Source organism: Hemitrygon akajei, chromosome 2 (assembly GCF_048418815.1).
Source record: "Hemitrygon akajei chromosome 2, sHemAka1.3, whole genome shotgun sequence".
Lineage (NCBI taxonomy): Eukaryota > Metazoa > Chordata > Chondrichthyes > Myliobatiformes > Dasyatidae > Hemitrygon > Hemitrygon akajei.
The window spans coordinates 89,734,930-89,747,455 of NC_133125.1; the positions used below are offsets into that span (position 1 = coordinate 89,734,930).

The window sequence follows — 12,526 nt, forward strand, 5'->3', positions numbered from 1 at the left end:
AAGGACTATTGATGAATTTTGGCCGATTTGACCACTGTTGGTTTGCCAGATATATAGGGAGGGGCTGCAGTTCCTTTCTAGCCAATTCAGGGAATATATTTGTGCTGTGGCTACCAAAAAAAAAAGCCTCTCAGCTCCCTGCAAAGCTGCATCCAGTGGGTAAACAGACTAAACCTTTTAGACTGTGAAGGACACTTTAAAGAAGCAGTTGATAGACTACAAAGGCTCAAGCAAAGCAGAATTCTAATTTTCATCCATCAGCTCAGAAAAAACCTAAGCCAGGTCCAGCCAAACTGAGAGGAAAGAATGGAGGGTAGGAAGTGAAGCTAAAAACTATAGCTGATAAAGAAAGACAGACAGTTTCGAGTGAGTAGTAAGGTGTAGGAAAAGTTTTTTTTAATCAGTTTTGCAGTAAATAGATGAGAAGTTCAGAAAGATGCAGTAAATGTTGATCATCTGGTGCACACTGTTCCCAAGGTGCAAGAATTGGTGACAAACCGATTCATGAAATGCAGGATGTGCCAGAAGAGGCTGTCACTACAGAACACGAGGAAGGTGTAGAAGAGATCATGAGCGAGAACCTGATGGAGATCATAGTGAATTTTGAAACGAGTGTACAGTTAGCATCCAGAGTGAATGCTGGAGAGGTACCAGGCAAGCCAATTGTGTGAGAAGATCCCAGGGAATGAGGAGAACTATGATGTTGTTACTCATGCATAAATAATACAATTAAATGAGGGTAGTATAGTGTGTGCCTCCTTAGGACACAGCAATGGACAACTCCTTAGGAAAACATCATACACAACTTAAGTGATCACAATTAATTTGTAATTAGTAAAGATGTAAATTAATTTGTGGGCACTCCACACTGCTGCAAGTCCCAAACCCGTACTTTGTAGCAAGAACACGATACCAACACCTCAGATAATATTACTTAAAGAATTTCAAACCACTATAAATTTATTTAACTTGATCTAGGCCCCTCTAAGGTCCATTGATGTGACTGATGCTAACCAATTATTCTTTGTTCTACGTGTACACCCTCTGAAGTAGTTTCCTGGATGGAATCTTTGAATTCCAATCTCGATCTCTACACCACTCCCAAACCCCTACCCCAGCTTTAATGCCCCAATCTCAGGCCCTGGTCCATATGGAAGATCTCTTGTCCTCTGGCATAGTCATCAGAAATGATCTCTCTCTGCTCAGTGTTCCTCCAACAATACCAGTTGTTTGTGAAGATCCCCACTAACCATTGATCCCTGATCTAAATCCCCTTTGAGGAGTTATCTTTGGGCCCATGACTCCTGACCCTAGACACCAATTGTTCTTGAAGACATTACGAAGCCAGTAACTTAACTTTTTAAACTTTGTTTATGGCTGACAAATTTGTTGCTGCAGATCCCAGCCTCTGGAATCTCTTGCCACTCCAGGTCTCTGCCCCAGCCATGTAACATGTTGTTTAACCCTCTCACAACTTGCATTGGAACTGGATTGCATATTTTCCATTGCAGAAAACTCAATTTCCCTCTCAAAATCCTCGGGTATGAGAGAGATTTTCAGTGGGTGATCACTATTTGGGAGTACAGAGAGAATTAATTTTAAGCTCAGCACATTCTATGATGCATATCTGGAATTATGTTGAGTGGAATAATTGAATACTTAAAAATAATTAATCAGTTGGCAAATAGAGCAGTAATATACATATTTCATTGCAAGAATTTAGGCTGCAGAGCAGTGTTAAAGTGAAGAAAATAAGAAAAAACACCTCTATTTTGAGAATGCAGAGCTATAATGAATTACAGAAAGATAGAGAAATTTAAATGAAATTCCAATACTTGGCAAAATGTAAAGAAAAATCTGTTGTTTTTATTTTCAATCACAGCTTACGCTCAAAGACGCTTTGTACAGGCTTCAAGATTGTATAGAGCAAAAGAGTGACTGAACATGCAGATCTCTCTTTAAAAATGTCAACAGAAATTAATTTAGTTTTACTGAATAAACTCCTGAGGCTGTTATGAAGAACATTGTTCTACAATTACAGGAGTAAAGAAATGCTTTGCTTCAATGACCACAGTAACACAGTCCTTTAATTAAATTCCGACTGTTTGCAGTGAGGATGTTGAGTGTTTCTCTGGTGTTCTTGGTGACATTGCCCTTGTACTTTGTGAACTTAGCCATGCACAATGATTGAAAGCACACAATAAAGTGTATCCATTAAAGAAACAAATCTAATTTACTCATTACAACCAACTCAATGAAGCCAGAGTTTTATCTCCAAAAGTCAAAACATGGATCCATTAAGAGGTGTAGCTGGGAATGGCATTGTGTCCTTTATCACACATGCCTGTGGACTTCTCCAGAAAGCTTCGATAATCATGCGCAAATATACAAATTGTTTTGGTATCACAATCAGCCATTTTCCAAGATACGGCAACATCCTTCACTCTTTGATACCACCTAAAGAACACCTAGTCATGTGATAAAATCATTAAAATGCCATCCCTTATCTCCAAGCTTATATTATATTTAACTATATAACTTATAGTTACACTTCTTTTATAATGCTTTAGGGTCAGCATAGAAAGGCACCATCCAGTCTACAATATCCATGCCAACCTTTTCATTGGCCTTCTATGCTTTGCCTGTTTAAGTGACCATATGAAACACCTTGGTTTCCTTGGCTGCACAAGTCTAGTGAGGATGTTCTCTGGTCTCACCAAACTCCTGAGATTGAGATGGCTCATCCCATCCCAAACCCCGGCTTATGTGGATGCTGTGTAATTCGTTACCCTGTTATGAATTAGTGTCGTGAAATAACAGACAGTACACTGCAAACGATTAAAGGACTATTTATGAATCTTACCTTAACTAAAGGGTTAGTAAAGAATAGCAAAAAGAAAAGGGCCCATTCTAATTCAACAGTCAAATGTGCACAAGTTAGAAACCATCTTGAACTTCTCTGTCACTCATGCGCTGGGACCTCGGCCAGTGAAAGCACACACCACCTTCCGAACATCGCTCACAATCCATCTCAAATAAACGGGTCTCCTACCAAATCGTATGCTATGACTGGTTCTCCCAAGCGTCTTCTTGCTCCATCTCCTGCCAAACACAAGCCCAAGACTAACCTTATTGTCCCTCCCCAAGAAATCCTCCCACTAATTAGATTCCACATCATCCTTTATCTTCAACAATAACCCAAACAGGCTGAAGTCAGAAGAAGCTGTTCCTACAGAGCTGCTATATGAAATACCTACAGCATAACAGTAAAGATGTGAACCAGGGCATTACATGTATAAATGCTTCTTAAACATAGACTCTGCCATCCTCTCTAAAAGTACATTCCGGATATCAACCACACTTTACATAAAAAATATACTTCCTTTGAAACTTCTTCCTCCCACCTTCTTCCAACCTTAAGTCAATGCCCTCTTTTTTTCAATATTTCTACCATGGGAAAGAAGATTTTGATTATTTAGTCTACTTATGTTTCTTATTGTTCTTATTTTGTTCTATCAGGTCATCCTTGGGCAAACACACCCAGACTATCTGAAGTCCTCCAATCCAAGCAACATCCTTGTGCAACTGACCTCACTCCAGGGCGACTACATCCTTCCTGTAGTGTTATAACCGGAAACACACACAGTATCCCAAGTGCAGTCTAACCAGTATTTTATAAAGTTTACAAATATACTTTGACATCAGGTTTCCCTGATACTGGTCAACAGACTTTCTTCAGTTCTATTCCTCACTAGTTAGGGATTTACAGGGCCTTTAATCAATCTGCTGTGTTTTGCTCTGCAAAGATAATGGTGCCCATTACAATATTTCTACATCTGGTTCAGGTCTGGCTCACAGTACACGGAAATATTGTTCAGACATGCTGGAAATACAGAGCATCAAGTAACTCTTTGTTCTATTGTGCACCATCTTGATGTATGTAATTGATCACGTCATCTCAGTTGGGAAGGATGATGACTGACTCGAACTCATGGAAAGACATTATTATTCCACCCTCCAGCACTTCTTATACCACATCTCAGTAACCCTCTCAGTGGAGATACTCGACAAAAGTCAGAAAATCAAATTATCTGGTGAGACACTTATTTTACAGACAAATAAAAGCTTTTCAGTGTGAAGCAGCATTTTAAAGTTTTTTTCACACAACTTTCCTCTGGAACCTTGTGCATAGAATGTTGCTGCAGTCCTCAGGGCAGTCAACATTAAACCAGCCAATAGTATCCACACTGCAGCAACGTATAATGATACATTAACAATTTAATCGCCTATGTGCTTTATTAATGGTGTAACATAGCACTTTTGTGTACCAAAGGCACTAGGAACAAATTGTTTGATGAGATTTATGATTTTTTTTTCACTCCCCACTGCCTCCCACCCCACTATGCTGAGTTCTGTCAATGAGAAACAGTTGGGAAGTTGGAAAGTGCTAGCTCCTGGTAGAGAGCAGCAAACTCAATTTGCATTGTTCTGGGATCAGTGCACGTGCTTATTGATACGCAAAAGTAATGGACATTAGGGTTTATATTGGCTGTCCAGCATTTTTGTATAAGGATCTGAGCATCTGGAGCTGTGATTGGATTCATACTGGAGCATCCGCAATGCTGAGAAAGTCGTGAATAGCACGTTCAGTGAGTTGGCCACACCGCAGGTAAAGGCTACACAGGCAGAAAGGGAAGGGGTGGCCACTAGACAGCATAGCAGTAGGCAGGTAGTGCAGGAGTCCCCTGAGGTCATCTCCCTCCTAAACAGATATACTGTTTTGGATACTGTTGGGGGAGATATCTTATCAGGGGAAGGCAGCAGCAGCCGAGTTCATTGCACCATGGGTGGCTCTGCGGCACAGGAGGGAAAGAAAAGGAGCGGGAGAGCTATAGTGATAGGGGATTCAATTGTAAGGGGAATAGATAGGCATTTCTGCAGCCACAAAAGAGACTCCAGGATGGTATGTTGCCTCCCTAGTGCAAGGGTCAAGGATGTCTCTGAGTGGCTGCAGGACATTCTGGAATGGGAGGGTGAACAGCCAGTGGTCGTGGTGCACATAGGTACTAACAACATAGGTAAAAAACAGGATGAGATCCTACAAGGTGAATTTAGGGAGTTAGGAGATAAACTAAAAAGTAGGACCACAAAGGTAATAATCTCTGGATTACTACCAGTGCCACGTGCTAATCAGAGTAGAAATAGGAGGATATTTCAGATGAATACATGGCTTGAAAAATGGTGCAAGGGGGAGGGATTCAAATTTCTGGGGCATTGGAACCAGTTCTGGGGGAGGTGAGACTGATATATACAGGACGGTCTGCACCTGGGCTGGACTGGAACCAATGTCCTAGGGGGAGCATTTGCTACTACCGTTCAGGAGGCTTTAAACTAATGTGATCAAGTGCAGAGAGACAGAGGGGTGTAAAATGAGGGTAGAAGCAAAAAGTAGTAAGGTGAAAAGTAAAAGTGGCAGGCAGGCAAATCCAGGGCAAAAAGCAAAAAGGGCCACTTTTCAACATAATTGTATAAGGGCTAAGTGTTGTAAAAACAAGCCTGAAGGCTTTGTGTGTCAATGCGAGGAGCATTCGTAACAAGGTGGATGAATTGAATGTGCAGATAGTTATTAATGAATATGATATAGTTGGGATCACAGAGACATGGCTCCAGGGTGACCAAGGATGGGAGCTCAACATCCAGGGATATTCAATATTCAAGAGGGATAGACAGGAAAGAAAAGGAGGTGGGGTAGCATTGCTGATTAGAGAGGAGATTAACGCAATAGAAAGGAAGGACATTAGCCTGGAGGATGTGGAATCGTTATGAGTAGAGCTGCATAACACTAAGGGGCAGAAAACGCTGGTGGGAGTTGTGTACAGGCCACCTAATAGTAGTAGTGAGGTTGGGGATGGCATTAAACAGGAAATTAGAAATGCGTGCAATAAAGGAACAGTAGTTATACTGGGTGACTTCAGTCTACATATAGATTGGGTGAACCAAATTGGTAAGGGTGCTGAGGAAGAGGATTTCTTGGAATGTATGTGGGATGGTTTTCTGAACCAACATGTCGAGGAACCAACTAGAGAGCAGGCCATTCTAGATTGGGTATTGAGAAATGAGGAAGGGTTAGTTAGCAATCTTGTCGTGCAAGGCCCCTTGGGTAAGAGTGACCATAATATGGTGGAATTCTTCATTAAGATGGAGAGTGACAAAGGTTCTGAACTTAAAGAAGGGTAACTTTGAAGGTATGAGACGTGAATTAGCTAAGATAGACTGGCAAATGATACTTAAAGGGTTGACGGTGGATATGCAATGGCAAGCATTTAAAGATCGCATGGATGAACTACAATTGTTCATCTCAGTTTGGCAAAAGAATAAACCAGGGAAGGTAGTGCACCCGTGGCTGACAAGGGAAATTAGGGATAGTATCGTCCAAAGAAGAAACATATAAATTAGCAAAAAAAAGCGGCACACCTGAGGACTCGGAGAAATTCAGAGACCAGCAGAGGAAGACAAAGGGCTTAATTAGGAAAGGGAAAAAAGATTATGAGAGAAAGCTGGCAGGGAACATAAAAACTGACTGTAAAAGCTTTTATAGATATGTGAAAAGAAAAAGATTGGTCAAGACAAATGTAGGTCCTTTACAGTCAGAAACAGGTGAATTGATCATAGGGAACAAAGACATGGCAGACCAATTGAATAACTACTTTGGTTCTGTCTTCACTAAGGAGGACATAAATAATCTTCTGGAAATAGTAAGGGACCGAGGGTCTAGTGAGATGGAGGAACTGAGGGAAATACATGTTAGTAGGGAAGTGGTGTTAGGTAAATTGAAGGGATTAAAGGCAGATAAATCCCCAGGGCCAGATGGTCTGCATCCCAGAGTGCTTAAGGAAGTAGCCCAAGAAATAGTGGATGCATTAGTGATAATTTTTCAATACTCCTTAGATTCTGGATTAGTTCCTGAGGATTGGAGGGTGGCTAATGTAACCCCACTTTTTAAAAAAGGAGGGAGAGAAAAACTGGGGAATTATAGACTGGTTAGCCTGACATCGGTGGTGGGGAAAATGCTAGAGTCAGTTATCAAAGATGTGATAACAGCACATTTGGAAAGAGGTGAAATCATTGGACAAAGTCAGCATGAATTTGTGAAAGGAAAATCATATCTGACGAATCTTATAGAATTTTTTGAAGATGTAACTAGTAGAATGGATGGGGGAGAGCCAGTGGATGTGGTATATTTAGATTTTCAAAAGGCTTTTGACAAGGTCCCACACAGGAGATTAGTGTGCAAACTTAAAGCATATGGTATTGGGGGTATGATATTGATGTAGATGGAGAATTGGTTGGCAGACAGGAAGCAAAGAATGGGAGTAAACGGGACCTTTTCAGAATGGCAGGCAGTGACTAGTGGGGTACCGTAAGGCTCAGTGCTGCGACCCTAGTTGTTTACAATATATATTAATGATTTAGACAAGGGAATTAAATGCAGCATCTCCAAGTTTGCGGATGACACAAAGCTGGGCGGCGGTGTTAGCTGTGAGGAGGTTGCTAAGAGGATGCAAGGTGACTTGGATAGGTTAGGTGAGTGGACAAATTCATGGCAGATGCAATTTAATGTGGATAAATGTGAGGTTATCCACTTTGGTGGCAAGAACAGGAAAACAGATTATTATCTGAACGGTGGCCGATTAGGAAAAGGGGAGATGCAACGAGACCTGGGTGTCATTGTACACCAGTCATTGAAGGTGGGCATGCAGGTACAGCAGGTGGTGAAAAAGGCAAATGGTATGTTGGCATTCATAGCAAAAGGGTTTGAATACAGGAGCAGGGAGGTTCTACTGCAGTTGTACAAGGCCTTGGTGAGACCGCGCCTAGAATATTGTGTGCAGTTTTGGTCCCCTAATCTGAGGAAAGACATTCTTGCCATAGAGGGAGTACAGAGAAGGTTCAGCAGATTGATTCCTGGGATGGCAGGACTTTCATATGAAGAAAGACTGGATCAACTAGGCTTATACTCACTGGAATTTCGAAGACTGAGGGGGGATCTTATTGAAACGTATAAAATTCTAAAGGGATTGGACAGGCTAGATGCAGGAAGATTGTTTCCGATGTTGGGGAAGTCCAGAACGAGGGGTCACAGTTCAAGGATAAAGGGGAAGCCTTTTAGGACCGAGATGAGGAAAAACTTCTTCACACAGAGAGTGGTGAATCTGTGGAATTCTCTGCCACAGGAAACAGTTGAGGCCAGTTCATTGTCTATATTTAAGAGGAAGTTAGATATGGCCCTTGTGGCTAAAGGTATCAGGGTGTATGGAGAGAAAACAGGTACAGGGTTTTGAGTTGGATGATCAGCCATGATCATACTGAATGGCGGTGCAGACTCGAAGGGCCGAATGGCCTACCCCTGCACCTATTTTCTATGTTTCTATGATCTGATCTCGTGTCTCTGTGTGGAGGTGGAGAAAGCTGCATATAGGTGGAAGGGAGTGAGTGGTTGTAGATTAGAAAGTATAACTAAAATATGCCCTGTTTTATAACTATAGATTAATGTTTCTACTTTCTTTTATTTCTCAAGTTCATCAGTAGCAAACCATCTGACCATTTTTCCAATACTTTTTTTTCAGGCAATTCTTCTAATGCTAAGCAGTCTCGCTACAGAATTATCATCCAGAAGCCCGACAATCAAGGGCAGGAGTGTCCAGATACATTGTATGAAGAAAGAGAATGTGAACCACTCTCTGTTTGTCCAATCTATAGGTAAAAATAACTCAGGCAAAACTTCGAGATACACTTCATTCACCTGTAGCACATGCCATTATTGGAAAGGATGACTAAGGGATCTTGATCTCAAAACATAAGCACAGAATAAAGTAGGTTATTGACCAAACTCCTGGCAAAGTCTATTGACGCTTCAGTGTGCTCTGTCCACAATTTCCTTGTAGCAGAAACCTCAGGAACATTAAACTGTAGGAAACAAGACTGGGACTAGGACAATCATCCTCTAAAGCTTTTTCGTTTGATCTAATCTGAGTGTAAATACCACTTGTATTACTCTCTCCCATAACTCTCTAGCAGGTGAAATGTTTTTCATTCTTTGCCTTGAACATATTCTTTGGGTTAGAGAATTCCTATGGTCACAACTCTGAGGGAAGAAATACTTCCCCATCATAAGGTTTGATCATTTGTCTGAGATGATAGTGAGTAGTTTCCAATACTCCCACTAGGAGGAACACCAACTTAGAATCTACCTTATCAATCGTCTTCAGAATATAATATGTGTCCATTTCTCCTTCTTCTGAACTCAATGAGTATTGACTCAAACTGTTGAATCTCTTTCCGTAAGTCAGCCTCGTTTTCCCAAGATCAATCAAGTGAACCTTCTCTGTGTTGCCTCCAATCCAGTGATATATTTCTTTAGCTTCAGAGATGAAAATTATGAACAGCACTCATCAGCAACCTATAAAGTTGCATCAACGATGCCCTATCTTGGCAAGAAAGGCCAGTATACCATAAGACGTTTAACTTTCTTCTTTTCTTTCTTTATCAATCTTTTTATTAGTTAAATAAAGAAGTACATATATATTATATATAAACAAGAGGAGAATTATCACAAATATCTATATCAGTAACAGTTCGAATAAAAGAAAAAATAACATTATCAAGATCAAACAAAGTATTAATCTAATAGTATATAATGAAAAGAAGGGTAATTGATTCTCCTCTTATCCATAAAAAGAAAAAAAAGAACAAAACATTTTGTAGTTGACATAAACAGAAAGAAAAAACCCAACCCCCCAAAAAAACAAAAAAAAAAAAGAAAAAAAAGAGCTGGGCAGTTCAAACTGAGAGTGAAAACCAAAAAAAAAACCAAAGAAAAACTCCCTGATCAAATCCAAAACTTCAAAAAGATAACTGGAAGGGCCATAGGTCAGAGCCTATGAAAATATTGAATAAAAGGTCACCAAGTTTCCTCAAATTTAGAGGATGTATCTAATGTCCGACTTCTTATTTTCTCTAAACGTAAACAGGACCTAATGGAGGTAAGCCAATGAATAACAGTAGGTGGATTAGAGTCCTTCCATTTAAGCAAAATGGCTCTCCTGGCCAAGAAAGCTGTAAAAGCTATCGTCCGTTGAGCAGAAGCCGAAATAACTCCTGCTTCCGATGGAATGATCTCAAAAATTGCTGTAAATAAATTCCATTGTAGAACCAAATTCAGAACCTTTGACAAAGTTTTGAAGACTTCTTTCCAAATATTATCTAACTTGATGCAAGACCAGAACATATGTGTTAAAGTAGCCACCTCAATATTACATCTATCACAAATAGGATTAATATTAGAAAAAATAAGGGCTAATATGTCCTTGGACATATGCACCTGATGCACTACCTTGAACTGTATCAAGGAGTGACGGGCACAAATAGAAGAAGTATTTACCAAATAAAAAAATTTATCCCATTGATTATCTGAAAGTGACTTTCGAAACTCCAGTTCCCACACAGCTTTAATTTTATCATTAGGTAACATATGCAAGTTCCATAACCATTTATAAATTATAGCTATCAACCCTTTTTGAAATGGTTTGATCTGAAAAAGAGGATCAATAATATTGGGTGAATAAGCCAAAGGAAAATCTTGCAGTAAATTACGTAGAAAATTCCTATTCTGTAAATATCTAAAGAAGTGCACATTAGATAGGTCATATTAATCTGCCAACTGAGTGAAAGACATTACACAATTACCCAAGAACAAATCTAAAAAAGTTGCTATTCCTTTGGTTTTCCAAATTGAAAAGGTCTGATCGAAAATTGAAAATTTAAAAAAAAAGGTAGATTTTACTAGAAAGAACAAAGTTATTAAAATCAAAGGATCTACAAAATTGAAACCAAATTCTTAATGTATGTTTAATAATAGGATTAAAATCTCGACTACTGATCATAGAAAGCAAAAAAGGAAGAGGAGCTCCCAATAAAGAAGCCAAAGAATACCCCTTCACTGAGCTTTTCTCCAAATCCATCCATAAGGGACAATCATGTATATCTGAAAAAAGAATCCAAAAAGCGATATAGCGAATGTTAATTGCCCAGTAGTAAAATCTAAAGTTTGGCAAAGCCATACTACCACACTTTTTAAATTGCTGCAATAAAAGTTTACTCAATCTAGGATTTTTATTATTTCAAATAAAAGATAAAATTCTATCAAAAAACAGTTTAGGTACAAAAGAGGGGATTGCTTGGAATACATATAAAAACTTTGGTAATACTATCATTTTAATAGCGTTAATATGGCCAATTAATGATAATGTCATAGAAGACCATTTAGAAATTACTTGCTGCATATACTCAATTAATAGAAGAAACTTATATTTATACAGGACGTTAACATTTTTGGTAATTTTAATACCGAGATCATTAAAGTTATTTTTAGCAATACTAAAAGGAAATTGATCATATTGATCAAAATAATTGTTAATAGGAAAAACTCACTTTTATGCAAATTTAATTTATATCCAGAAAATCTACTAAATTCAGAAAATATAGATAACAAAGCAGGAATCGTTTTCTTGGGATCTGAAATATAAACTAACAAGTCATCTGCATACAACAATACCTTATACACTTTATTTCCTCTCTTAATACCCAAAATCTCATTGAAGTCCCGAAGAGCAATAGCGAGAGGTTCTAAAGCTAAGTTAAATAGCAGCGGACTGAGAGGGCAACCCTGTCGGGTACTTCTATATAACCTAAAACAAGAAGATTTTTTATTATTAGTTATAACTGCTGCTAAAGGGGCTTAATAAATCACTTTAATCCAAGAAATGAAGCATGGACTAAAATTAATTCTTTCTAAAACCTGAAAAAGTAAGGCCATTCTACCCTATCAAAGGCTTTCTCTGCATCAAGAGAAACAGCATATTCAAATTCTTTACATGGAGAGGAATGAATGATATTCAGTAGTCTCCGCATATTAAATATGAGTATCTATTCTTAATAAATCCAGTTTGACCCTTATAAATAACCTCAGGTAAACTGTTCTCAAGCCTGTTAGCCACAATCTTAGAACAAATTTTTGAATCAACATTTAATAAAGAAATTGATCTGTAAGAGGCACATTCAAATAAATCTTTTCCTTTTTTTTAGAAATTAATGAAATTGATGCCTCATATAAAGTTTTTGGGAGGGTCCCAGAAGATATAGATTCAGTTTAAAAAAGGCATAGATGAGGTGTAAGAATATCCATAAACATCTTAAAAAATTCTACTGTAAAACCATCAGGTCCCAGAGCTTTACCTGATTGAAAAGAGGATATAACTCTTACTATTTCCCCTCGAACTCCCTTCTTTTCAAAGTAGAGAATCTTATAGGTTCTCACATTATATTCCATTAACCCACTTCTGCAGTCATTACATCCCTTTGCAGGCTCTTTGTATCTTGCTACAATACATTTGGAGCCTTCATCTATATTATTAATGTATTTGTAGATTGAAAATCATTGTAGATACTGGTCCACATTGTGTCCTAG

At 38.8% G+C, this 12,526-nt stretch overlaps 1 protein-coding gene across 3 annotated transcripts in view; it reads left to right on the top strand.

The window, feature by feature from the left end:
- Positions 1-12,526, top strand: part of thsd7ba (thrombospondin, type I, domain containing 7Ba) — a 976,604-nt gene that overhangs the window by 591,698 nt on the left and 372,380 nt on the right. For all 3 annotated transcript variants that reach the window (XM_073025771.1, XM_073025781.1, XM_073025776.1), the window contains exon 11: positions 8,628-8,760. In XM_073025771.1, the coding sequence (XP_072881872.1) occupies positions 8,628-8,760 (133 nt within the window). The remainder of the gene's footprint in view (positions 1-8,627; positions 8,761-12,526) is intronic.